Genomic DNA, 27,003 nt, shown 5'->3' with positions numbered 1-27,003 from the left:
GCTTTCAACATATGCTTGGAAACGCTGGTCTCAGGTGTGTGAGTGAAACAGAGGGGTAGCACTTGGTATCTGTGATTTTGATTAACTACTGACTAATAATTTTAATATTTCTCCTTTTGGTACACAGATCAAAGAACCTGGAGAAGATGACTGGCTTTCAGAAAGTAGGGGTCTCATTGCTTTCAGAAAGCATGCCCAGAATTTCAGGCATCTAAAATAACTGCTGCTGCAAATCTTGGCCATAAAACTGAATAATATCTAAACTGAATTTCCTGACCGCTTCCCAAGTTAGTCTTGAAGTTCAGTGCTAAAAGATTTGTTATGTGGAATTCACTTGCAATATACTATGAATGTGTTGGTCAAATACTAATTAGCTTTCGTCAGTTCATTAATTAATAGTAGTATAACTCCAGCAAAATCATTTCTCCGGCTTAAAATGGCTTGCATATTCTTTTCAGCACTCCCTGAATGGGATAAAAAAATCCAAAATGCCTTTCTGTCTCTCTATGACAGTTTGTTTTGGGAATGTAAGGCAAAAGGAAAACCAAGCCCTTCCTACAGCTGGTTAAAAAATGGCCAGCCTCTCACATCAGAGGTAAGGTTCCTGTCTTGTTAGCTTTCTTGTTCATCTTGGTTTTTTACAAGGTTTAGTCGCAGTGTTCACTTTACAATACTACCTTGTTCATAAATTTATTATGCTTAACATATGAAAATAAATAGCACAAACTCTTTGCAACACAAAGCCTCAGTACTTTGAATTCATATACGTTGGAAATGTATTGTCAGTTATGATTTCTTACAGAGCATCTGAGTGCTACAAGACATGACAATAATATGGATGGGTTTAAAAATAGCTATTGCAGTTAGTGAAAGAAGGGTCTGTCCCGAGATAGAGAACACGTCTGTAGACAGTCTGTAGTTTGGGAAGTCAGTAGGATGCCAATTGACTGAGGAAGAGTATTTCAGAGCAATCTGGTCAGCCTGTTAACCTACACTTTTCTGTGGTTTCTGCTTTTAACCTGTAGCCTGAATGGACCTTTGGTCTGATGCAGTATGGCCATTTTTATGCTATGTTAATCCTTTAACTGAATTAGATCTGAAAATCAGTTAATATTGAGTTTAATATTAATCTGGCACTATGTAGAGGAATAATAGACCAAAGGAAACCATATAAAGTTATAAGGAAATGGAGAACAAGTGAAAAATCTCACTTAAAGGACAAAGGACCACCACAGTGGAGAGAAGTAATGGGGTGGTAGGAGTGGGGTACAAGAGGGGAAGTCAAATGGAGTTCAGACACTTAAGAAATCAGATCAGCTACTTATGCCATTAGGTCTTTGAGAACTTTGCTTTGGCTCTTTCAGGGCAGTGTAATTATTCTTTTGTGGTGGCCAAGCTTTGGCACGTTCGTCTTTCAGTCTTCTGTGGCAAGATTCAATGTTTATGTACTGCTGAGGCCAAGTTTCCCTTTTAATTAAGCATCTATGCAGCATCTATTGGGTGTAAAATGGCATGGCTTATCTGTAATGCATTTTTACTTGGTATGAAAACAAAAATACTGTGATTAATTTCCATCTAGCAACAACATTATACAGAAGCACTTCCAAAACATATGGGATAAATTAACACCTTCTGGGTTGCAAAGCCAGCACTTGTTTGATTCACTAGTGTGTATTTGAAACAATGGGAGAAGGGTCCAGTCTTCCTTATGATTTTCTTCTGGATTAGTCCTAAACAGAGCTCAACTAGCATCTGAGAAGGCTAGCTAGAATTTACTTTGATTGCAATTTTTCAAAACCCAAGAGTTTTACTCATATTGTCACCTGTCCCTAAGCAAGATTATCTGGTTTCTCTTTTTGAAGACAGTGATATTTAGAGTCTGTTGCTCTTCAATTGCATCGTTTCAATAAAAAAAGGATAAAACACTCTACAGAAACATTTTCAACCAACACTTTCACAGTACTTACGGTGTATTGTAAATGGAATACTTCAGGCAACAAAATGCAGAATGTTATTGCTCAGTGGACGAAATGGATATTTTGGAGGTGAAACTACAAGGAAGGTATAATAAAATATTAAGTCTGTCAAAGCACCTTGCTTGTTGGAAATATCATGGGAAGAATACCTCCCAGACGCTTTCCACCTTGGGACTTATTCTGAGGATATTGTCTGCTCTCTGTCAAACCTTTTCTCCCTGGCCACCTAGTTGGTCATCTCTGCATTATTCCTGCCTGCGTACATGGTGTGCTTTATTCTTCTCTTTGTCTATGTAGCTCAAAAGAGCCAGCTGAGAATCGTGCAGAATTTGGCATGTGTATGAAGTGTGAGCATTGCTTCAGAATGGGGTTTTGTATTCAAAGGAAGTTTGTAAAAAAAAAAAAAAAAAAAAAAAAAATTAAAAAAATATATATAGAATGCACCAAGAGGATAGTAAACAACCTGAAGGTAAAACTAAGTATGCGGAATATATCTGTAGCAAGAGCCTCAAAAAATTAACAGTAGATAAGTAATGTAATGTTGTTAATTAATTTGCAATGCACCAGCCATATAACCAGAGGCTATGTTCATCAAATTTCCAAGCTAAACAGGGTTGGACTGGGTCAGTTTTTGGTTGGGAGACCTCCAAGGAAAAGCCAGAGTACTGAAAAACAGTTCCTTGGCTCAGTAGGTGACTCTCTCCCCTTCAGTACAGCAAGAGAAATTCTCTGAAAGGGATGCAAAGGGCTTACCTGTGGCAGCTTAGCAAGTTGGGCTGTACGCATTCAGCAGATTACAAATGTTTTAGGTGCTTACAGGTGTTCTGCAAAGGACTGTACTATTTACTATAACAACATATGTTCCTCTTACTGTTTCAGAGGCAGTAGAGTCAGACTAAAGAAGTAGCTTAATAATAATAGTAATATCCTTTTTCAGATGTGCACTTGGTGATGGAATTCCCTGTTGTGGTCTTCTTCCATGCCAGTCTGTTTTGGAGAACATATTCTCTCCTATTTCTCAGTGTTATGCTTTGCTATGGAGCTATGATTGTCTCCAGAAGCTAATAATGGTTAATTTGCAAAATATTTGGATTAAAGTTATGTTTGCAACATGAAACATTCTTTATTTCTTAAGATAAAGCAAACAAAACTCCTTTTAATACACACACACACAAAAAAGCTTTGGTCCAAATTTACATACTGTGCAGTTTCCTCTATTTCAGCAGAATTACACCAAAGCCATATATGGTGAATACAAATTCAAGCCATGAAGAACGTGGTTTTCTGACTTGAACAGTTACCTGTGGGTTTCCAATAGGATTTTAAGCGTTGGCTTCAGCAGAACTTTCAGTGGATCATTCTTCTGCGACATGTGGATGTGATGACATTTTAAACTTTAGTTATTTGAACACCTCTGTCTCCTGCGGAGCTTTTCTGATTATCTTCAATTATTATTATTAGATTTGTCTGATAGAAGAGGAGGGTAAACCGTGCCTCATCGTGCCCCTCGAGGGGGCTGCAGGTGCTGCTTCTTGGGAGCCATATGGAAGATGCTCCAGGTTTCCAGCGTGGTGCAGCCGTGCCTGCCCTCCGGTAGCTGCTTCTGTCTGTTTCATGGTGAAGCATACCCAGGTTCACAGCTTGGCAAAGCAGGCAAACACATGCCACAGCTGGAACATCTGAGCATGCCTGCCCAAGGCAATGACTCAGCCTCATGTGCCTTGAAAAGCTTTGAAGAGTTAGGGTCTGAAAACACGTCCATCATAACTGATGTATGCATTGTAATTCTGATGCGTTTGTCTAAGTGACTTCCAAAAATATATTTCCACTTCTGAATTATCGGCATGATACCAAAAATCTTTGGGATTGTACGTTTTTTGGCTCTGTCAATGTTTTTTGCTTGTTTCTCTTTTATCAGGAGAGAATCCAAATAGACAATGGAACTCTTACCATACCGATGCTGAATATGTCAGACTCAGGCCTGTATCAATGTGTAGCAGAAAACAAGTATGATACTATTTATGCTAATGCCGAGTTGCGGGTGATAGGTGAGTAAATGTCATTAAAATGAAGATACTAGTTATAGTAGGACACTGCTTTCAAAAATTTGAAATTAGAAATAACTAGATTAATTTCCACCTGGCAGTTCAAGCACGTTCTTATTTCTTTGTGCTTCAAGAGCCATGTGGGAAGCTTTTGGATTTCATGGTTGGTTTGGGGCGAAAATCCTAATCCCAGTTGTAGTCTTTTTTTTACATGCACTCAAGTTTAAAGAATACTATTTTTCACTTAATATTTTGAGTTATTAATAGCTATTTTTAAGTTTTAAAAATCATTTCAGGAAGTGGGAAAAATAGTTCTAACATTAAAGAATGTGGCAAATGTGTATATAAAAGTAAATAACATACAACAAATAATCTAAACGATTACCAGAGTAGCACATAAAATAGAAATTTTTCATATAAGTGTTCCACTATCGATATGCAAATATAAAGGTTGTTCTACAGCCAAGTACTGATGAAAGTGCTAAAACAGTGACTTAAGCAGTACCTAACTGTTGTAGGTCTTAAGGAGAATTTTCTCATAAAATACTGCACGTCTGTGCATACACTTTGAGTCAGTTGATGAAGAGAAAATTATTGATAAATTGTAAATACACGCTCTAAACTCTGCAGATGAATACCTGTGGCTAGGATCAGGAAAAGTATTTATGCTGCTGTTGTAGCTTTGCTCAGGAACCTCCTTCTCTGCAGATAGACCCCTTCGCCCAGCCTGCAGAGAATCCTGAGGAAGGGTTGTGTGACTGGAGACTTTAGGAACAGCAGCATAAATGAGACTCAATGAATTCTGTGCTTTGGTATTTAAATATATTTTTCACATTTGATACATCTACTCTTGAAGAAAGCTTAAAAGCAAAGCAATTATTGGATTCACCTACTACGTTACTCAGAAATTAGCTAGTTCATTTAATAACTTGTCAACTGCATACCATTCTGCTCTTTATTTTTAGCTGCAGCCCCTGATTTTTCAAAAAATCCCGTGAAAAAAATCTCCATTGTTCAAGTTGGAGGTGAAGTTACAATTGGTTGTAAACCAAGTGCTTCTCCCACAGCAGTTATTAACTGGAGAAAGGGCTCAGAGGTGCTGCGACAGAACAAAAGGTACTGTAATAAACCAGTTGCTGGATTGTTGGGTGTTCTGTTTTAATATCATTTAAACATCACTGAAACACAGCTGACTTAGTATTGCTTTTGACAGCTCATCAACAGAAAACTTTGATGCCAGAGGCCTGCTCTTCTTTAGCAGTGGCCATACAGTTCTGCAGCTATAAACCTGATTGAGAACAAAGACAAACTGAATACACTCGGGTAATTGTATGATACATAAGCTCGTGTTCATCAACAGTTAATTCACTGCAATACTATCAGAACTGACTGTTTACCACATGCAAAGCCTGAGTGAATCAGCTTCATGTAGGAGACATCAGTGGAGGCTTCAGAGAAGTGGAATATACCCTCAGGCTGCAGCATAATTGCTTAGCAGCTGTACAGGTTGTAAAATAACCCATATCAAAATCACCCTACAGATCCCCTGTCTTTTCTGTTTAGGCAGGCTTTAGCCACTGGACCAATATGCCAGTATGCTCCCTCACCAACCAATGTGTAGTTGCATGGTCTTAGGCAGAACTTTACTGACATTGGGTCTGACATGGCCGATAGTTTGTGGCAACCCACAAATAAGCTATGCTTAGTACTATATGCCGATGCCGGTTACACAGTAAAGCACTAACTTAAGTCAATAACTTGCTTTTAATGTAAGTTGTGAATGGTAAACACAGTGTGTAACCATGATATTATTTCCATGTAGAAATGTGGGTAGATGAGTGAAATGGACAAGCGTCTAAGAACTGTAATCTTTCTCTTTCAGTTCATGAATATAACAGCAATGCTGTTTTATCACATTTGCAAAGACTGAAAACAGAATCAGTAATTCATAAAGGTCTGGAAATCAAACACCAGATTTTGCATATAACACTAGTTGCTCAAGGATATGTTTGTGTGACATAAGAATTAAAATTATTATATTTCATTAAAACACCCTTATCTAAAAATGTGACCCAAAGAAACAGTTTCCTATCTCATGTTGAAGTAGTATACATTGTTAATAAAAGTAAATTTGAGTAGATGTGGAAAATGCAAAGCTAAGAAGAGGTATTTCACATAGGTAGTTGCAATAAAACAAAGCTATGGGTAAGCAATCTATGCCAGAGTCTGTAGAGAACTTTCCATTGATTTTTTCCATCCTGTCAATAATGCCGGTTTTATTTTCTATTTAACTGCTCAGGTATTAACTAAAAATATTTTCCCAACTAGTGCACAGTCAAATCTTTTATTTGCATTTTGTTTGTATGGTCTATTCCACAAAAAAGCCTATTCATTGCTATTGTATGCAACCCCTATAGGACACAGAAAACATTCCCATTATGCAGTTTGCCATGGGAGAGCTCTGACACTGAGTACAGGAGCAAGAAGAGCACCATCTAGAACTTGCATTTCAAATAACTGAATTAAGCCTAGACCTTGCTACTTCCAGCACCATGGTATTCCCCATCTGATCTGCTTATAAAAAAAAAATATATATATATTTACATACTGCGTGCCATATTCACTTGTACTTTGGTATTAATTTACTAACAATTATAAGCATGCTGTAATTTTTGAGCATCCCAGAAGGCCTTCTGCTGCTGAGCAAAAGTAAACAAAAGGAGCAAGATTTGCACTGAGGCAAATGCAAGGGGTTTTAAACACTCCATGTGCAAAACAATATTACCAGTGCGTCCACTGGTGCGAAATAGAATTTGAGGCTTTTTGATTATTAAATGACAAAATAGATAATGCCACAGTTTTAAAGAAGATAAAATAAATCATCTATACAGTATTTTTTCCAGAGATCTTTGATAGAAAGCAGAAATGAAATGAGGATCTGTGTGGCTGTAATTTCTCTTCACAGCTAATTAAAGTACTAAAATCACACATCTTTGCTCATATAAAAGAAAGAACCTGCTCTGTCTTTCTGTATGTATGATTAAATCCTGACATGTACCATACAGATGCACTGTTTTAACTAAAGCTTTCCTTATATCTGCTCACATTTCATTATGCAGCATTTATAGTCTATGTGGATTCCTCTTCTGTGGTTTTAAAATCTGGTTGGGCTATATATGCTGGAGGGAGGAAAAAAAAAAAGGAAATACCAGTCCCTTATGGTTCTGACAGCAAAACTGTGATGGACATACTGCAAAATAAGTCAAACCACATAGCTTCCTGAGAATGATTTGGACAAATTCAATCTTTTGTTACAGAAATAGTGCAACTAGACCTATTTCACCCTAAGGGAAAAAGGATGTTCATTCTTTTTCACCTTCTTCCTTTCACTTGTGATAATAGTTTATGATGGTCATGCATGCATAGTTACTGCTGTCCCTGAACCTCTGAGCTATTAATATCACATAACACTGCTTTATATTAATGTCAGTTTCAGTTTATGTGTAAATATAGATGTGCTAACTAGGAAAAGTTAATTAATAGACTATCCATCTTATTAATAAAGGCACCATGAAATACATTCTACTTGATTTCCTCTGGGGTTCTTCTGTCAAGCCTTTTTATATTTACGAAGCTGTAGTACTTGGGTGAAGGTCCTCAGCCTTCTAAGATGTTTTCTTCCTGCCCCATTCCTCTCCCCTGTCTTCTCTGTAGTTCAAAACCATCTTTGCCTGGATCTTCTATTTGTATACCCTAACTGATGTAGAATGCTTTATTACATTTGAATCATACACAAGTCCTTCAAAAAAATTCCCCAATCATTTTTTACATTAAATGGGAAAGCAAACATACATATATAGGGTTTGCTTACTGTTCCTCTTCTCAATGTTCCTTCTGCATTGAGTATTCTATTTCATAGTTCTCCAAAATAATTTATTTTCACCCTCATTCACTTTTGAATAGTGGGGTTTATCTTTGGCTAGTGCAGCTGGCCACTTTAGAGAGGCAGTGTGAGATTTATCAGCTACAGGAATCAAAAGGCATCCCATCGTTGGCTAATCCTTGTTTATGCCTTCTCTCTCTTCATGTGATTCCTCTAGTCAGCTTCTCCATATCATCTAGTACAGCTTCAAGATTTCTTTTGTGCAACTAACCTCCTCCTTTGAATCCAATTTTTGTGAAATGGGCTTTTAGGAGCAATGCCACTCGTCCAATGGGCTGCTGTCAAAGTTGGAAGAGATTTATTTGCCCTTTGCCAAATGCAAGACCTTTTCCTGGCATGTGCTTTGGATTTTAGTTAATGTGGAGATTAAATGCAGCAGAGAGAAAGAACAAACGTAATGCTATGAACTCCCAAGCTGGGGATTTTGACACAGATAGGAGCTATTTTTCTGTTATGTAGTCTCAATAAAATCCAAAGGGAATTTTCTTCATCTCACACCTCACTTTTATCATCTCATGCAACCACTGAGGAAAAGTGGAAAAGAGTGGAAAAGAACAATTATATATTAAAGCAAATTTGCAAGTCTAGACACTGATTTCATTATGAATGTATGTCATATCATCTTCAGTGGATTCAGGACCAGTGAAAAATGGTGTTTTTTTTTTCTTTTAATTGATTTAAACATTTTAATAAATGGGAATTGGAACCGTGTTTACTTACCAGGGAGAGGTGCTGTTCCCTCAGCATGAACCAAGGATCCCCAAACACTGTAGTGAACGCATATAAACATATGTGATTCACTCCACTCAGAATTGAAATGAAGATAGCAAAGGGAAAACAAAGAAATGAGGTAGGCTGAAAGAATGTATTAGTCATATGCAGCACTTTCCATGCATTAATAATCAGTAAAAAGCAAATATTCATAATTTCAGGTCTTTTCTGGGGACTGGACAAGAAGTATGTTTAGGGGTTAATAAAATATGCTCAATACTTGTTGGCTCCTGGTCTTGCCTGTAGGATAGTCTTCAGCCCCATCACAGTGAAGGATGGTAATTGATTCTCTGCCATAAACAAAGCTGCTCTACCTGGTAAGTGTGGCATGGGAGAGAGAATTTATTTTTTGTATTTTACATTCAAGTTATTGCCATTTCTCAAAGGAAATATGGCAGAGTGATTGAGCACTGAAAAGAAAAGCTGTCTTTCAACAACCTTATGCAAAGAAAACTGAGCAGATGTTGTGATTGGAGACTACCACTAAGGGTTAGAAAAATTATCTGGTAATTGCTGAGGTCTTACAGCTGCCCCTTGGAGGCTCGGGGGGATTCTCTCCTGCTACCAAGAGAGATGCAACAACCCAGCAGGTTTCATTAACTAAAGGGCTGGATCCTCTCACAGCTGTATGTTGCATCTGAGCTGCTCCATCAGTCTCCGGGGCAGGACCACTCTTCTACAACCTTCTGAGAGTGCACAGCTGCTGTCCACTTGTGTTTTTCTTCTGCTGCTCCGCTGTTTGGAGTCAGGTCTCTCCCCTACCCCATACACATCATCCCCTCCACCAAAAAAAAAAAAAAAGTTTTTTAAAAAGTCTGTCTTCTTGTGGACTAGTGTTGGAATTAGAGAAAGGAGGAGTTAAAAAAAAAAAGGCAATTAATTGATAAACATGAGAAGTCCTCAATCTACCAATCAAATAAAACATATAAAGCATATTGCACTGTGAAATAGCATTTCAGCTTGAACCAATTTGAAAAGAAATGTGTCAGGGCAGTTCAACAAGCTGCAGTGAAACATTTCAATTACCAGAATGTCAGCATTGTTTGTTTAGCTTGTACTGAAACCTTCCAGAATATCCATTATTTTAAATAAATAAATAAAATAAAAATCCTGCTTGGGGAGGAATCATAACAAAATGGATTGAAAATCCCAAATTTTGTAGTAGTCTACTAACAAAGGAGAAGATTGATGTCACTTAAGTTTTATTTAGCTGAAGTCAATATGCAGTCTAAGGTAGTTATTTACTTTTTCTTGACAGGCACCTCTATCTCAAATGAGATGCCTAACTTTTAGATGAACAAAGCAGGAGGAATGAAACACCTACAGTGTTTGAAAAAAAGAAACCTGTACTGAAGTCAGACTAGTTGAGTCACACAGGCAAAGAGAAGCTTTGCTTGTCATGCTGTTTTGTGCCACAAACCACCCCGATTTATGCACCCACTGTTTGCAGATAAAGATAGTATAGACGTTTGTATGCTGGTAGCAAGTTTCATATGTGAAGTATTTTCTTATGCTATTCTAACTTTTACTATCCTATTCCCAGCTTTCTACAGCAAAGTGGCGAGGTGAATAAGAATGGGATATTAATATTACTATTATTTTATTTTTTAAGTCCAGTTTTTGAAGTCTGGATTAAGTGTATCTCCATTTTATCCTTCTTGCTTTTCTACCACAAGAAGCTTTGCATAGCTTTGATGATATGCCTTAACTCTTCTATCTTATCAATGTCTGCATGCTTGTAAAGAAGTTCATTTCCTATTTTAGTTTTTAAATAGAGCACTTGAAGTGTGGGCATCAGCAATCAGAGCAATTCCAGATATCTTAGACATCATCGCTGTAAGTCAACATGAATACAAATTAAGCTTCTCCCTTGATGAATTTCTAATTTTGCTTAGGGAACCAATGGAATTGATTCCACATCTGCTAAATTTGATTAATCACTTCAGTTCCATTCCTTGCTAACAACTAAACTGACAGAAATCAAAGACATGGATTTACCTGTCTGCTTTCTGTGGTTGGTCTGAGTTTGCATACTAAGATATGAAAACTCCTGCAAAACCTGAGCCTACTGTATAGAATTGCTTTGTTTTTTTCATCTCTTAGGCCATGCTAGTACAACATATTTGTTGATAACTGGACAAAAACCATCCTTACACTTTCCCAATGGAATGCTGAGAGCTGCAAGGAATATTCTGTATTCTGGCTAAAAATATCTCACATTCAGATTAGAATGGTCTTTTTTCATGAATGATAGCAGAAAAGATATTGCAAAAGACCAGTAAGGGTGGAGATAATATACTTTCTGAATATTTATTTGCTAACAACAGTGCTGTTTTTCTGTTTTCACTGTTGCGTGTAAGTATAAGTATACAAGCATTTTCCCAGGCTTACTTCTCAATAATGTCATTGAATCAAGCAGGACCATAAACCATGACAATACTCACTGAAGAGTGAGTAAAAATGAGCAGAAATGTTTGGTGATCCAGCAAAACTGCTAAAATTGGCATTACAAAAAAAAAAAAAAAAAGTTTTACAATCAAAGGAATGCTAGAAAATGCCTCAGACTGACCTGAAGTACCTCCAGTCTTTCCTTCTTTGTGTTTTTCATGCTTCTAGTTAATTCTCTCTTTTCCCCCAAGAGCAGACGGAAGGCAGGGGAGGCGAAAGCTTATGACTGCGTGAAAGATGAGGAAGGAGATACGGGGGGAAGGAAGAATGAGAACAGAGGAGGGGAAGAAAAAGAATATTTTATTTTTCTTCTTAATCTTTTTTTCCTTTGTTTTCCCCCTTTCTTCTTCTTCTGTTATCTTTCCATTTGAACTCAATCCACTGTAATGAGAAGGCAGGAGGGGCCCCCCATTGCTACTTGACCCCATGAAACTCTGGCAGGCAGAAGACAGAGAATATTAGTGCAGTGGAAGACACAAGAAAAGGGCTTTTCTCCTTTTTTTTTTCTCTCTCCTTAGAGAGTTTCATAATGGAACAAGCCAATAAACCTAATTTCATCATGTATTACTGACTACTTAATGTAATACTGTTTAGCACATCAGATAGCGTGAGCATCAAGTAAGCAAATGAACCATATGTTCTCATGTTTAAGGAAGAGTGACAACCTGCATGATACTGGATTTATTACAGTTTCCCTTCTGTATGACATCTCTGTAATACAATTTTAAATTGTTCCTAGTCAACTCCTGGGAACCTTGTTAAGGTGAGCCTTTCCGAGGGGCTGTCCTACATGTTGAGATGTCCCAAGCAATCTGTCACTCTTCCATGTCATATAGAGTTGTAATAAACTAAGCCCCAGTGAGTGTCAGTGTTGTGCCCTCTCTCCCTTTCAGTTCATGTTCTGTCCCTGCTTCATGCACATATTCTGATTGATGTTTAGGATTTGATCCAAAGCCAGCTAATCTCACTGGAGCTTTTCCATTGACTTCAACAGGCTTTGAATCAAGGTTCCTAATTAGGAGTTCGCACAAAAAATAATGAGAGAATGCAACCTTCTGTGATCCTCTTCTAGTCCAAGTTGTACTGCCATGCACATCATTACTGTTGCACTTATTCTTGTGTGTATTGCCGTAGCACACAGAAATATGAGCAGTGGATGAAAAACATGCACTGCACAAACACCAAATAAAAGATTCCTGATGGAAAAAAATTTGACCTAAAAGTGACATGAGAGGCAATGGCTAGATCAGGGTGTGTTGGGGATATGATGTAAAAAGACGCTGTAGGATGTTATTGATTAGCATGATAGGTAAATGGGTAGCTGTTGCCAGTTATACTCTAGATGTGAATGAAAAGACAAAGAGTTTCTGGGATTTTTCTTAGTGTGAAGAACTACATGAGACTACGTATAGGAACCAGCACCTTGAAAATGTGGCTAGTGCTTTTGTAAGAGGATACTAACACCTCTGCTTTAGCATGTGCTGGAGCCTGAATACATGAGAAGTTGTTGGAAATCAGGATTTTATTGCAAAGAAATACCAATATTTTACTACGTCTTTTCTATGAAAACTAAAAATCTTTTCAAATTTTCAGTGAATGACAGAGCTGCTTAAGGGACTCATAGAAGAGGTAGCATATTAGTCATACATAAAAATGACAAAATATCAATGTTCTGTTATTTTGAGAAAGGCTGTGGGTCTAAGGCTTCAGTGAAACACATAGAGTCCAACCATTATAGGTCAAGTTAAGCACAAATTCTGCAGACAATCTGGGAATTGCCCCAGGGTTTCCTGCAAAACAAGAGGTAACCAAGTCAAGGGGTAGAGAAAGCTGGAAGTAATAAGACCTAGAGACACGGGAGCAAGGACACATGCAGAGATAAGAGTGGTCGTTGTGGAAGCTGAAATGACCAAAGATGAATGCAGTCAGGCTGAGGAGAAGAGCAGAGGAATTCAGGGGATGAGCTCAGAGAGCAAGTCGATGGCAAAGCAGCAGCGAGAGCTCCTGAGTGGAGAAGAACGTGGATTTTGGTCCTTCCTTTTTTGCTCTCTTAGGAATTGTTTGCCCAAGCTTGGGAATTTGGACTACTCGTTCCAAAATCCCTTTCGTGATTGATTGTTAAAAATTAATCACTTCAACATTAGAATACACCTACAGCAAGAGCATCTCCAATGTTGCGCATCTCTTATGTGTATGCATGCATGCAACGTGCTGGTTCAGGGCTTCTGAAAACAAGTCAGCACCACGCTGTGTACCTGGTGTCACTTGCTGCTAGTATATACAGAACAATTTAAAGTTAACTGCAGGTTTTATTGTACTTTTATTTTTTGAAACACGTTCTGACAAGCAGATAGGGAAGAAGATTTCTCTAAGTGAATTAAACTCCCACACACAGGGTAATTCAGGGCCTTACATACTGTTTAAATTCCACTTAAGTCCCGTATTAAGGTCTTAGTTTTACATCTAGAGTGAATTTGGATGTATGAATGGGTGCCTCTGAACTCCTGATAATATCCAAATCGTAAAGATAATGATTAATAGTGGGGTTAGATTGAATAGTAGTAGTGTGGGCATACCATCCTGTGCTGGAAGAACTTTTCTCTGATGTACCAGAGCTGTAAAGATCTTATAAAAGCAACAGAATTTGTTGGCAAATAGAAAATATGGCAACCTTTTTCTCTCACAGTTCAGGTTATTTTCTACTTGGATTCTCACCACAGAATTTTGCAGTCTGGCTCCTGATCCTTTCCTTCTTAGTGTATTACTTTACCACTATCATTTTTTTCTTCTATGAATGTTCAGACTGATCGATGTACAGCTAGATAAATACCATGTTTTATTATGCTCTGTCCACAAAATAGACTTGTAACTAAGAGATACCTTTTTGGCTGGACTTGCTAAGGTATGGCTCTTGTCTCAGTCTAGGTTATATGAAATCCCATGACATCAACTGTTTAGATTTCAGATAGGATGAGGACAGACACATGGGAGAGAGGAGCCATAAATGGGCCATATCTGCTAAATACGACATGAGACCAAGTTACCTATGTGGGAAAAGGCAGAGCAGTGTTTGTTTGTTTGTTAAAAATTATTGCAATGATTTAGAAAGCTGAAGGGATTAAAACATTTTGGGGGGGTTATCTTTTGTTTTGGTCCATTATCAAACTAACTATTTGGTTGGAAAGTCTTTCTTTCCCATATGCATAGAGATGCTGCTGCCCAGTATTCCACAGCTGCAAGTTTTGAGACATAATACTTCAGTAGGTTTAGGCACATATCTACAAACAAGGTGGTTTTCCTACTTTTTGCTTTGGCCATCACGTAAAGACATTTGCCTCACATTTATCACAAGTATATTAAAGACAGCATAGCAATTATCACTGTTTTATGTTAATGAGAGTACAGTCTCCTGAAAATATTGTAATTTGCCTCAAAGCTTCACAATGGAGTAAAACTCAATTCAGATGTGTGTAGATATTTGCATAAAATAAATATTTGTAGTTCCAAATTACGAAGATTCTATGCAAAAATAATGTTCAGGTTTAGGAACATTTTAGAAATTCAGGGAAATAGAAAGGAACAGTGTTTTATTGACACCTTTTACCATTGCTGATGGTATTCTTTTCTAAAATGTTTTAATAAGACTATTCAGATAGATTGTGTAATTTTGTTTTGATCTAAATAGTTAACACAGAGTTTAATGGCATTTATTTTATTTCCAGTTAATTGTCAATCAACTCTGAAGCTCCTTTATGCCAGCATGCAGATAAGGAAAATCTTCATTTAAGCATAGTTTATTAAATGGCAATAGTATTAGCATACAAATTACACTCAGAATAGGATAAACAGGTACAAAGATCATTAACATATAATACAGACAGTTGGATCTCAGATGGGACTCAGTGGGACCTTTTCAAAAATACCAGAGCTGTCATCAGCAGGTACAATTCATTCACTCAGTCAAACTTTACTCTCATTTACATCTGCATAAATCAGTAGGAATTCTGAGTCACTTGAGATCTGTGTTCAAGTGGCTGTCCCTTGCTTGCTTCTCCTTGTGCTTTTTAATTCAGCCTCTCTCATGCTTACCAATCTTTGCAAAATTAGAAAAGTCAGTTATTGTCTCAGCATCTGCTAGCATACCTGAAGACATTTATAAACAATAGCTTTTCATAGCCTGTGAAAGCAACAGTGGTTTTGCTCTTGAGCACTAAAGTGAGACTGCGAAGACATGGTTTCAAATAGGATTTCTCAGATAATAAAAATTACTTTGCCTCTGATTTCATCAGATCCAGCATACTCCCTTTTTATCTGTACAGTGCCGTGATGATGACTTCAATAACATTATGAGGTGTCAGACACTTGATGTTAGAGGCAGAGAGGAGAAAAGAAGGGTGAATCTTTACATCAAGTATCAGGGTTACTTTATTTTGAAAGGAATTATTTTATGCCCTTGAAAAGATAACTGTACTACTGAAAGTGCTGAAATCTGCAGACATAGGTTTGAATCACCCCTAGTATTACACCAGTGCAGCTCAGCTGATTTTGATGGAGATTTCAAAGACATTTGCTGTATTGAATTAATGTAATTCACATCCATGAATTAAAATTGTACCTCTCTAAAACAGATAGGCTGAATAATATAGCAGTGCACAAAACACTTCAAAATCTAATGAGTTGACACCTCTTTCTTTTCTCAGATTTTATTTTTCTATCGGCCTTGCTAAATACATATTATTCTTTCATGCTCTTAAGATCAAAGCAAATAGCCATCAACAGTCTTTTGTTCACATGAGACAACACTTTCAGAGATGGTTTGTTTGGCCTGGTTAATTAAAAGCTGTACCTATCATCCCTGCTTGATTTCTCAAGTTCTTTACTTAAAAAGTGTGTGTGACAATTTTAATGAGCTCTCACTTCTTCCCAGTTTCATGTCTTCTGCAGAAACATTGCAAACTATTCTTTTGAACATTACGCAGAGTTTTGACTCCAGCAGATCTTGGGTAGCCCGTTTTCCCTTTTCCCGTGTAGCACTTATCTTTCACATTAATGGAGTCACTCAGAGAGGATGAGGACATGGATCAATCCCATGAAATTACCAAATTAAAAGCAAACAAAAGGACACCACTTACACCGTGCTTAACTGAGGAAAAACTTCTCCCAAGCTGGTGTGTGACTGAAGGTTCATGGAGGCTCAAATTGCTTTGGATCAATTCCTGAAATCAATTGTCATCCTGCTCAGAAAGGCATCACCTCTGGAGCCAAACCCTGGACTGGTGCTCGCTTGGTGCCTTGAGGATTGTAAGGCCCTGCCTCTGCCATGGGCACTGGCTCCAGATAGGGAATTGCCTGGCTGTGGCCTCAAACTGGGCTTTGACAGCTGAATTACGTTCGCATGATCCACTTGAAGTGAACTTCATCCACCATATCCAGCTCTTTGTGGGGCAGGTTCCCAGGCTGGTTACACATGGAATGGCATGTCAGAGCATTTCCAATCAGCTCGTGTGTGCTGGAACGTTGTATAAGTTTATATCACCGGATTTTCATCTCTTCATTTCCTCATAGTGTCTTTACTTAATTGAGCTATTTACCCAGAGGTAGCACCTGCATAATTCAGGCAGGAACATCAGCATCAGCACGAGCCTGATAAACACTGAAACATTTTGTAAGTTGGAGATGCCTACGCGATCCCTTGCTGCAACAGGACTTTATGAACAGCTGTGTCCCAAGTAGCTCCTTTCATTCTTCTTTCTCCTCCTTTACCAGCGACATATTTATCAGCTCCACTGCAGATCTTTTGATGTTTGTCCCTTGACAAACACTCATTTACTTATGGAGTAAAGTCAATTTTTTTTTCTGGCAGAGAAAACATTCTACTTGCACTATATTGGGTGAGTTAACTTTTCTGTCTTGTCACAGTACTTGAAGTTACCTTGTCTCCTGATGCAAATGGTAAGAATTATTATCTGTAGCCTTCACGCAGTCTAAAATGTTGTGAAAAGTAACGGTTTTCAGCGAGCCTTTCAGCAGGTGAGACATGCATTTCACAGCTTCTTTTTAAATCGTTTGTAAGAGCTTGATCTGAAGCCCATTAAAGGAAATATTCCCATCACCGTCAGAATCGCGGTGCCATTATTTGGAAGATAAATGGAAGAGGACAAAGTGCAGCCCCTCTGAACCCACCCATGGCACAAAGTCGTGGCTCTGAGGAAGTTTATGTCAACTTTGCCATTCATGGCAACTGGGTCAGTATTTTGCAGAGCTTTTTTCCATGCATTTGAAATGCATCATGTTGATTTTCTGCTGTGTTCTGCCTTCTCATCCCTCTCCTGACACAGACCTTGGTACATCTGGAAATTACTTTTTTTTTTTTTTCCCTTTAATTCCCTTTTCTGCTAGCTAATTACTCCAGATCTCATTGTGTTTTTACATAAATTCTGCCCAAGTATTGTATTTACAGCTAGCTCCCTAATTGTCTTTAGGTAACGTGACTTCTGTTTCAAGCAGCTCTGAAGCTTTTGTTAGCTCATGGCTTGTCTTTGCTGAGCTCTGTTTTGATCCGCTGAGAGAGCCATTCCAGCCCCAGCTCACCCAGTTGTGGAAGTATTGCTTCAGAACAGCATTTCTAAAGATCAAACATTACCTCATCAGCACTTGAGTGGGTACAAACCCCTCTTAGTGAATAAACCACGAAGCTGTGAATTATTCAGATCTCAATTCCTAACAAATACATGAAAAAAAGTCTAAGCTAGACATCACTAAACTTCAGTGAAAAAGCCATAACCAGTAACCCTTAGAGGGCTAAGCACAGAGCCTGTGCATTCAAAGATTCTTCCCTTTATTATTGTGTATTTTTACAGACTCTTTTTCCTGGATATTTACTTATAGTGGAAGCTTCTGGGGACTAGGATTGTCTGTTTTTGCCTCATACCCACTTCTAGATTCCAGTCTGTACGTAGAGTTTTTAGGTACAACTGCAGGAAAAATATTAGGGCATCAATATTTGATGGTGAGAGAGACACTAAGTTGTCTCATTATAACTTATAATTCAGGTATCCAATTTATGAGCATTTGCTGATCCACGCTTGAGTATCTGTTGGCACCGTAATAAAGCCACCATACATTAGCTAACCAGTCAATTGAATCAACTATTTTATCACCAGCAGTTTTTGATGACAGTGTTTTCTTGCGGCTGGTACAAACTAGTGCGAAGAAATGCATCATTAATGCAAAGAACATTGCAAAGGCAGAAGTGAAAAACCTGTAAGTGTTTCCTTATATGTAAACCCACCTTTGAAATACTGTCCTCGGGTGTCTCCCCACACCAAGAAGATGCACTTATAACCTCAGGTTTCTTGCTTATTCATCCTTCCTTATCTGAAAATGTTGTTTGGTTGATACATCATTACGTTAAAGAGTGTACTTTGTTGATTTGTATTTTGCTCCTCTCCGATGTATTTGGATATGTGATATTAATAAATGGATACATTAATGTGGTTATATGATAGATTATTAAACCCCAACTTATTTTCTCATCATACTACAAATTGCAGGCAAGCAACCACTGCAGTAGCTGGTGATTATTGCCAAGGTAACAAAGATTTTTCATTCAAACCTGAATCCCATCCCCTCTCAGCTCCACACCCCAGTGAGAGACGCTGCAGGGAGCAGGTGCCACATGAGCACCCTGGAGGAGCTGGAAGGGCAGAAGAGTGTCCTCACTGCCATGCAGACATCCCAACTCAGGGCTCCTCACTCCTAAATCTGCCTCTGAGCAGGAGCAAGTCTTCTACAGAGTCAGGACTTTACAAGGAGAGAAATAAAGGGAAGAAGCAGCATGCATCACAGCTGGTGAAAAATGGAGATTGCAAGGTGAATTCAATCAGCACTGAGGCACAGTGGAGCATCCTGCTGGTTCAGCAGTGGGAGCAAATAGAGGGGGGATGGAGCACACGACCTCCAGAACAGCACATCCCCACCGTCCTGTCCCCGTGGGTGTGCTCCCCTCCATCCACCTTGTGAATCTGCTGCAGCCCCTGCTTTGCAGCTCCCTGGCAGGGCTGCAGGCTGGGCTGGCCTCTGTGTTTCAACACAGGGTTGGAAATCCGAGTCTGGCGCTTCCCTCCATCAGCTGAGAGGCTGGGAGAGGGTAATGGGAAGCAGAACAAGGCTTGATGTGTGTTATGCTTGTAGCTACAAGCATATAAATACAAGAGTGGAATACAGCAAGATGCTGTGATGGTTTTTGTGATTTAACAGCTATGATAGTACAGCCAACTTCAACTTCTGCTCTTGTTATTGTTCATTTCCTTTAATAATTCATTACATCATCCAATCTTATGTTGTCAGTAATAAATATTAAATACCCAAGCTGTGATGCATGAATTAGGTATTTTCTTTTTATAAAAGGATTCTTGTATTAGATTTAAATGTCAATTAAAATAAGAATATAAAAGAATAATGCAGTGCTTCTGTGAGCACTGGAATGAATGAAGCCTCTTTTCTCTTGGATTTATGACTTACATCTGGATTTTGTCAGATCTAGGAAAACGCAGTGTCTGAGCACTGCTCTTCCCTGTTGGGTACAGGTTCTCTGATGCCTACTAAGCAGTGTGCTCACACAGGGGCCACACTGGCAGGAGGGGCTCTACACGGAAACCCTGACCCCATTTTCTTGAGACTTCAAGGGACTTCATGCCTTTCGGCCCACTGTCCTTCTGAGCTCAGAAAAAAATAACCAAAACTTCAACATCTACCAGAGGCAACACGTGGATGGAAGAACTGACACAAAATAAAGAAAATTTTATACGATAATATTACTTTGTGTCCTAAAGTTCATTGCCTAGATAATTCAGTTTTCATTTTGAAACTCTCTACCTTTGCTAGATGTGTGTTCTGTGTATTTGTGAAGGAAATCCCCAAACCCTGAAGCTCTGTTCTTGTGTGTAAAAGTAGAAAGGTTCCTGGCATGCCACGAAAGCCTACCTAAAGAAAACTTAAGCTGAACACTGCACTGGCTTATATCCTAATGTATCTCATTGACAAGAAGAGGCATGTAAACAAGCTTAGAAATTAATTTTGTCCATAAAACCCAGGAGTGGTTCTGAAATTACTATTAAATGCAATTTACCCAATCCTCAGCAAACTGGTGTGAACAACATAGTGACTAACAAGGTGATTTGAGGGCCCTGTGAGACAGTGGTGTATTTGATTTGGCTCCTTGGCTTGTGAGATGGCATTTCAGCATCTCAGCTAGTCTGCTAATGTCTTTTAATAATCCTGACAAAATTGCACAGGCAGCTGGCCTCAGACATAACATTAGTATAGCATCAGAACATTGAGATCTGGAAAAAAAGCTCCCTATGGTAAAATATAGCACAATTAGGTAACAAGTTGGGTCTTCCTTCATTCTCTTGAGACTCCTAATTTTACTGCAAGTGAACTAGATAAGTTAGTGGTCAATTCCAGTATGTCAATACAACTTTCCCAATATAGAAATCAATAATAAGGAGAGGTGAAAAGTAGTTAATACATATTCCCCATGCTGTAGAAGAGAAATAACATACTGGAGGCATTTAAATATTAGAAAAAAACATTCAATTTTTGTAACAGTTCCTGTAACAGAAGTATTTTTTTCTTATTTTTTTTGTGTGTTTGCTTGTTTGTTTTCCCAGGATCGTCTTCCTTGAGGATGGCAGTCTCAGGCTCTACAACATCACCAAGTCAGATGCCGGGGTGTACACTTGTATAGCAACAAATCAGTTTGGAATTGCCAGAAATTCAGGGAGCCTGACTGTGAAAGGTACTTTAGTATTTTTCTTTGGGCTTTATGAATATTAGAAAGTGTTTTTTGCTGTTGTTGTTTTTTATTTTTATTTCACTGGGATGCCCAAAACTGTGCCAGTCAGTATTCCAATCAATAGTGACAGGTTTTTACGTGCAGTTTACAGCTTAAAATGCTTGCAGCAAGGGAAACCTCATGACCACGCCAGTTTGATGATCAATTTGTTTATCAGCAAGGTCTCCCAACAGAAATGTACAGTAGCATTAATAATGATATTTGCACTGCAGTACCATGTAGATGTCACAGACATGGGCTGCACTGTTGCAGTTTGGTGGCCCCTGTGCAGTGTGTTTACATGAATTTATTCAGCTCATTTATAATTTCTATCCCATCTGAGATTCAGAAGAGACTTTAAAGCTGGGGTGTAAAAAAAGAAATAAGACACTATGAATTAATCTCAAAATCAGGTGGATTTATTTTCTTCAGCGCAGATACATGTTGCACAGATATACATTGCATATGTTGCATCCCCGCAGATCCGAAAGCCACCCACTCCTCCTCTGCATCCCAGCTGCTGCGTGCTACTTTGGCAAAAAAACTCTAAAACAAATCAGAGCCAAGTGAAAACTATTCTTTATGTCTTCACTTGGCTTTTGACTCTTGAGTATTAAAATGTCCATCCTCCACAGCCCTTCCCCAGTCTAATTGCTGCATTAACAATAAAGTAAAGAATCTGTCAGAATATCTTCTCTGCTTTTAGACTATTTTGTTTTCCTGGATACAGTCTGAAAGTATTTGATTTTTTGTTTACATTTCCCTACATTTTATTTTTGCTTCACTTAAACCATTTTGACAGTTAGCTACAGAACCATGTAACTAAGCAAGTCTTTTTCTGAAGGAAGAATGAGGAACATCCTCCTTGCACATTACCATTATTTTCTTCTCCATAATGAATTTGGACTAAAATTTAAATTCTCTCCTTACGAAGAAAACAACTTGTCTCTTTGAAAGTCTTTGAAAGTGAGCTCTTCTCAGTATGGGTAGTTATAAAAAGCCAAATTGTAAGTCCTCTAAGACAAAATGACTGATGGGAACTCATGAGATACTGGATAGTGTAACTACAAAGTTAGTACATGATCCAGGAAGGTGGGCACTGGCAGAAAAGGACCTTTTGTGCAAGGTCCCACATGGGTGGTAGTCCCTGGTTGCTGCAGTGGGCACCATTTGGGCAAGTGGCTTTGCTCCGCTTCACCTGGCCTGGTCCCAGCGCAGTGATGCTCTACAGGGTGTGTCTTCCCTGCAGTGTTTTTCACTCATTTTTGAAACACAGATAAATGCATCCTGGAAGACATTAAAGTCTATTACATCCAAAGCAGTCCTTTGCTTCAAGTTTTTGCTACGCTGATGGATGGTCTATCTCCGTTAGTAAAAAGTGTTAGTATCAACTTATATCTCAGGTGGGCTAGTCCAGAGCTGGAGGACATAAAAAGAGATACTGTTTGTGTAGCTGTTCCTGTGAGCAGCATGTGAAATGAATGTGCTCTGTATCCTCTGATGTTTTATCAATGAGGGAAAAAAAAGAAGGAAAACAGAGACAAATTTAACATGTTTTCTTTCTCTTTGTTCCTGCATGATCTTTTCAGTGCAGATGTTATCTTATACATGTATTCATATTTGTTGATTTTAAATGAAAAGAACAAGTTAAAATGTGGAACTTGTGAGATTATAGTAAACATATTTATCAGTTTTGCAAAAGAGCTAACATTAACAATGGTTGCAGTTAAAAGAAGAGCATGTTATTAAATACAATTTGTAATTCTGTCTTTTTTTTTTTTTTTCCCGTGACTTCAGAATGTTTACTGTAGCCTGCAGGAATGTCCTTCTTCCTAACCTACTGCAGCTGTCTAAAACTGCTTCATACTCATACTATGAAAGAGCAATTAGCATTGATGCAGTGCAATGTGTAATCTGAGATGACGTTACAGCACAGCTAGCAGTGAATAAACCAAGAAGTTTAGGGTTTAGGCAGCTCTGACTTCATTAAAGTTAGATACCATTTCACATACCACATATATACATCCTAATGAAGCAATATGGGAAAATCACATTAAAAAAAATGAAAAAAATATTTTGTTTGGCATTTACAAAGTTTATTAAAACACTCAGTAACAACATGGTATAAAAATGATCTTGTTTGCAGGGAACATTTGTTTTTGTTTCCCCTCTGGAGAAGTTTTGGCTGTTCAATTATAGGCCTCATTGCTTCAGCATTATTTTCAACTGAAATGTCAGAACTTCGAAAAGCATATCTAATGTGCAAATTAAGTTTATTGCTGCTCATTGAGTTGTTTATTCTTTGTGTGAGAAGTCTTTATTATACCTCAAGCACTCACAACATCTTATCTATTTTCTCCTCTGGAATGGGATTTGCCATATAATACATGTCTGAAGTTGCTAAGCAAGATAGATAGATAATGTAGATCCAAGAGCTTTTAAGAAGCTTTTAAAAGTATTTGAGGTAGTAGTCTTAAAGACGACTTCATAAAAGAAACAGAAATTATCACACAAGTGAACCACTCTGCATCAGTAGTATTACTGGATATGAGTAGGCTAGAACAGGAGATACAAGAGGAGGATAACCTCATAATAATTTTTTTTTCTAACACTGCTAAAAAACACACATCACATACAAATTCAGTATAATTCCCAAAAGATCAGTCTTCAACATTTATTTGGTGGAGGCAAATAGGTTCCTGATAATAAGGAAGTACAGTTCTTATGAAATTAGAAGCATGTAATTATTGGGATTTGTCGTGTTAGAAGATGAAACCTTTATGTTCTGTTATTCCAAAATATCAGTTCAGTAGTGAGTTCCATTGAATGCATTTCTTCAAAATATTTATCCTAAGTTTCTCATTCAATAGGTTTTTAACAGAGAAATGATCTCTGAAATTTTTAATCTGTCTAATAACATTACATAACAGGATTGCATTTCTATTATTTCTGATCTTTTTATTATTCTGATCTATATTTCTGATCATTTCTATTATTTCTGATCTTGATCCTCTCTTTGGAGGTGTGGTAAAATAATGGCACAAAAATATTACTGACCTTATGAGGCAACCATAATAGTATTGGAACTTTCTCTTGAAGAAGACTTTCCAAAAATTCCCAACCAGTTTAATCACAACAAACTAATGGCCCCTTCCCGAACAACAGACAACAGGCTCTGATAGAGTCTTAAAAACTTCACAATTAAAAAAATTACATCATTTGTTATTTTTATTCTATGGGTTTCAGATTGTAACTATTGAATCTGATTACAAATGATGTACAATCCTAATTGTATCATTCTTCCTTAGTTTTTCTTCAACTTTTCCATAGAAATAAATGGATTTTTTTTACAAAAAAAAATACATCATTGCTACAAGCAATGTAATTTCATAGAATTATGTTATTCGTGTTGATCTATTTCGGTTGTGAGAATAATAGTGGAGGAAAAAAAGAGTAAAAAAAGAAAACTTTGTAGAATTGTCCTGTAGTTCCCAGATACTTTTCAACATTATTCTATAAAAGTTACCTGTTCTTCACAATGGAATTACTTCACTTAAGATTTATGGAGCCAAGTTTTTTGCCAATGTGTGCTGAAATCAGTGGAGTTGTGCCAACAGAGACTATGGCCCTTGAATCATCTGGAATTTATTGTATGTGACACTCTGCTTCCAGGGAGAAGAAGAGATTGCTTTAATTTAATGATCAAGTATCTTCCAGACAGTCATCTGAGTCCTTCACATCTCTGCAGTCCTTGACTTCAGACAAACTGATGGTGCTGCCATGATGACAGTTTTACGTAGTTATGAAGAGCAATCAGAAGAGACAGAGAAATTTGAGAAAGTGTTCCAAGTCTGAGCTCTAGAACCTCTGACGCTCTCTCTAGACAGCCAGCTTCTTAATGATTCTGGAACAAGAAAAGAAAAAGAAAAAAAAAAAACTTATTTACCTATAACAATAGAAATCACACAAACTCTTTGTTCACTTTCCTTGGATAATGGTACATGATGTCTGCAGCAGGTATAACACTGAAACCAGTGATTTTTTATTATTTTTTATTATTATTTTTGAAAGGCTGGCAGAAAATGCAACATTCTACCTTGTTGCTACTTGACCAGTGCTGGAACAATCACTCACCCAGCACAGCTCAGACGCTGGGAAGAAGCTGGTCAGGTTATTGCCTGTGTGTACATACATGTTAATTGGTTAACACAATGATGGTAACAGTCTGAAGAAAAATGTCTTTGAAGGTAAGGTGTTGGATGCCCTGTCATGCATGAACATTTTGGAACCATGACCTTGGTAACCAAACTCCTGAATTTTCAAATGCATTTCTAACACACAGGGTTAAGCCAGAATGAACACAAAACTAATACAGCTCCTGAAAATTTTCTTCTCCTCCTCTCACATTATTTTCAGAACGCATTAATATTGTTGAATAGATTCTGCTCTCATTTTATTCACGTGCCTCTCAGTTCTCACCATTTTATAACACTTTCATGCACAAAAGCTTTATTCAAGGGAATTGCTTACAACGAAGTGGTTGTTATCTCTAATCTATCTGCCAGTCATAACAACAAAAGTGAGGTCATATAAATCCATTTCTTTCCCCTTCAGCAAACTACTAGTTCCCTTAATAAGATCTGCAACTTTGTTTCCCAGTGTAAGGGGTTAAAAAAGATTACACAGATAGTTTTTCTGTCTGTTGTGGTATTTTCTCTGAAGCTGTAATGTAAACACTGCAGTGAGGTACAGCTAACATTAATATAGATTAAGGATCTCAGTGTATATAGTAAGCAGAGACAGATACTGATTTTGTTTTTGCTGCAGTTTCCTGCAAGGAGGGATTTTCAAGTCTGAAGAACTGTGGGCATATTTCTAACAGTCTTAATAATGAATTCTGCACTTTTTAAGCCAAAATCATATCTATCGACTATGGGTTTTACAAAGTAACATATGACTAATTTAAAATGTTTCCTCTGACATCTGCTCGCTCTCAGAGCACACAGAGTGCTCATTGTACTGATACTGCAAAAGTAATAGGCTACACATGGGTAAGAGTGTTCTCAAATCATCATCATATTAGAGATAATCTTCTTTATTATGGAACATTTGGGCCAATTTTACATCATTTCACAAATGGCACAAAACTCATTCAAGATCTACTATTTTTATAAGCATTTTAATAAAAAGGAATTTTTTTTGTCTCCACAGAAAAAACTGTAATTACTATTCCACCTTCTAATATGGATGTAACAGTTGGAGAAAGCATAGTCCTTCCATGCCAGGTGTCTCATGACCCTTCCCTTGATGTGGCGTTCACATGGTCATTCAATGGCAATAGAATTGATTTTAAAAGAGGAATACATCATTTTGAAAGAATTGGAGGGGTAAGTTTTTAAAACTCTTTAGTGCTTAATGAAACTACTTGCCACAGTCTTTAGACCACATAAGCATTTTTCATAATTCTTCCATCGCTATTGATATGCATGGCAAATCATTGTTTCTTTACAAGGGCTGCAACCATTTATTTTTCTTTCTTAAATTTCATAAAGGCACTTGAGTTATTTGTGAAGCCATAATAAAAATGTCCGCATGAAAGAAACTGATGATAGCTATGAATATTTTAATTTAAAAGCTGAATTTTTTTATTAACATTGAGCAATTTATAAAAATGTCCAGTATGGAAGGCATGTTGTGAGTGATTAGTTTACTTTCTTTGCATCTCCAGGAAACTGTTGGGGATTTGATGATAAGAAATATTCAGCTACATCATTCTGGGAAATATGTGTGCATGGTACAAACAACTTTAGACAGTCAATCTGCAGCAGTAGATATAATTGTAAGAGGTATGTCTGTTAATGTAGATTTTATATCCTCTGGAGGAATTAGTATTTCTTAACATCAGCTGTTGTTTAAAAAGTCCTAGGATGATGATGCAACATTTCAGTTACACAATGGGAGATCTGTACAATTGTGCCATAG

The 27,003-nt window shown here is 37.6% G+C and overlaps 1 protein-coding gene across 1 annotated transcript in view; it reads left to right on the top strand.

Moving 5' to 3' along the window:
• The window catches only part of LOC118248098 (contactin-6-like), a 79,058-nt gene that overhangs the window by 36,402 nt on the left and 15,653 nt on the right, over positions 1 to 27,003 (top strand). Inside the window, exons 6-11 of the mRNA XM_035546718.1 lie at positions 459 to 595; positions 3,895 to 4,024; positions 4,987 to 5,137; positions 20,858 to 20,985; positions 26,233 to 26,408; positions 26,750 to 26,867. Coding sequence (XP_035402611.1) covers positions 459 to 595; positions 3,895 to 4,024; positions 4,987 to 5,137; positions 20,858 to 20,985; positions 26,233 to 26,408; positions 26,750 to 26,867 — 840 coding nt within the window. The remainder of the gene's footprint in view (positions 1 to 458; positions 596 to 3,894; positions 4,025 to 4,986; positions 5,138 to 20,857; positions 20,986 to 26,232; positions 26,409 to 26,749; positions 26,868 to 27,003) is intronic.

This window comes from Cygnus atratus, chromosome 10 (assembly GCF_013377495.2).
Source record: "Cygnus atratus isolate AKBS03 ecotype Queensland, Australia chromosome 10, CAtr_DNAZoo_HiC_assembly, whole genome shotgun sequence".
NCBI classification, from domain to species: Eukaryota; Metazoa; Chordata; class Aves; order Anseriformes; family Anatidae; genus Cygnus; species Cygnus atratus.
This window is presented reverse-complemented; position numbering and strand designations above follow the sequence as displayed.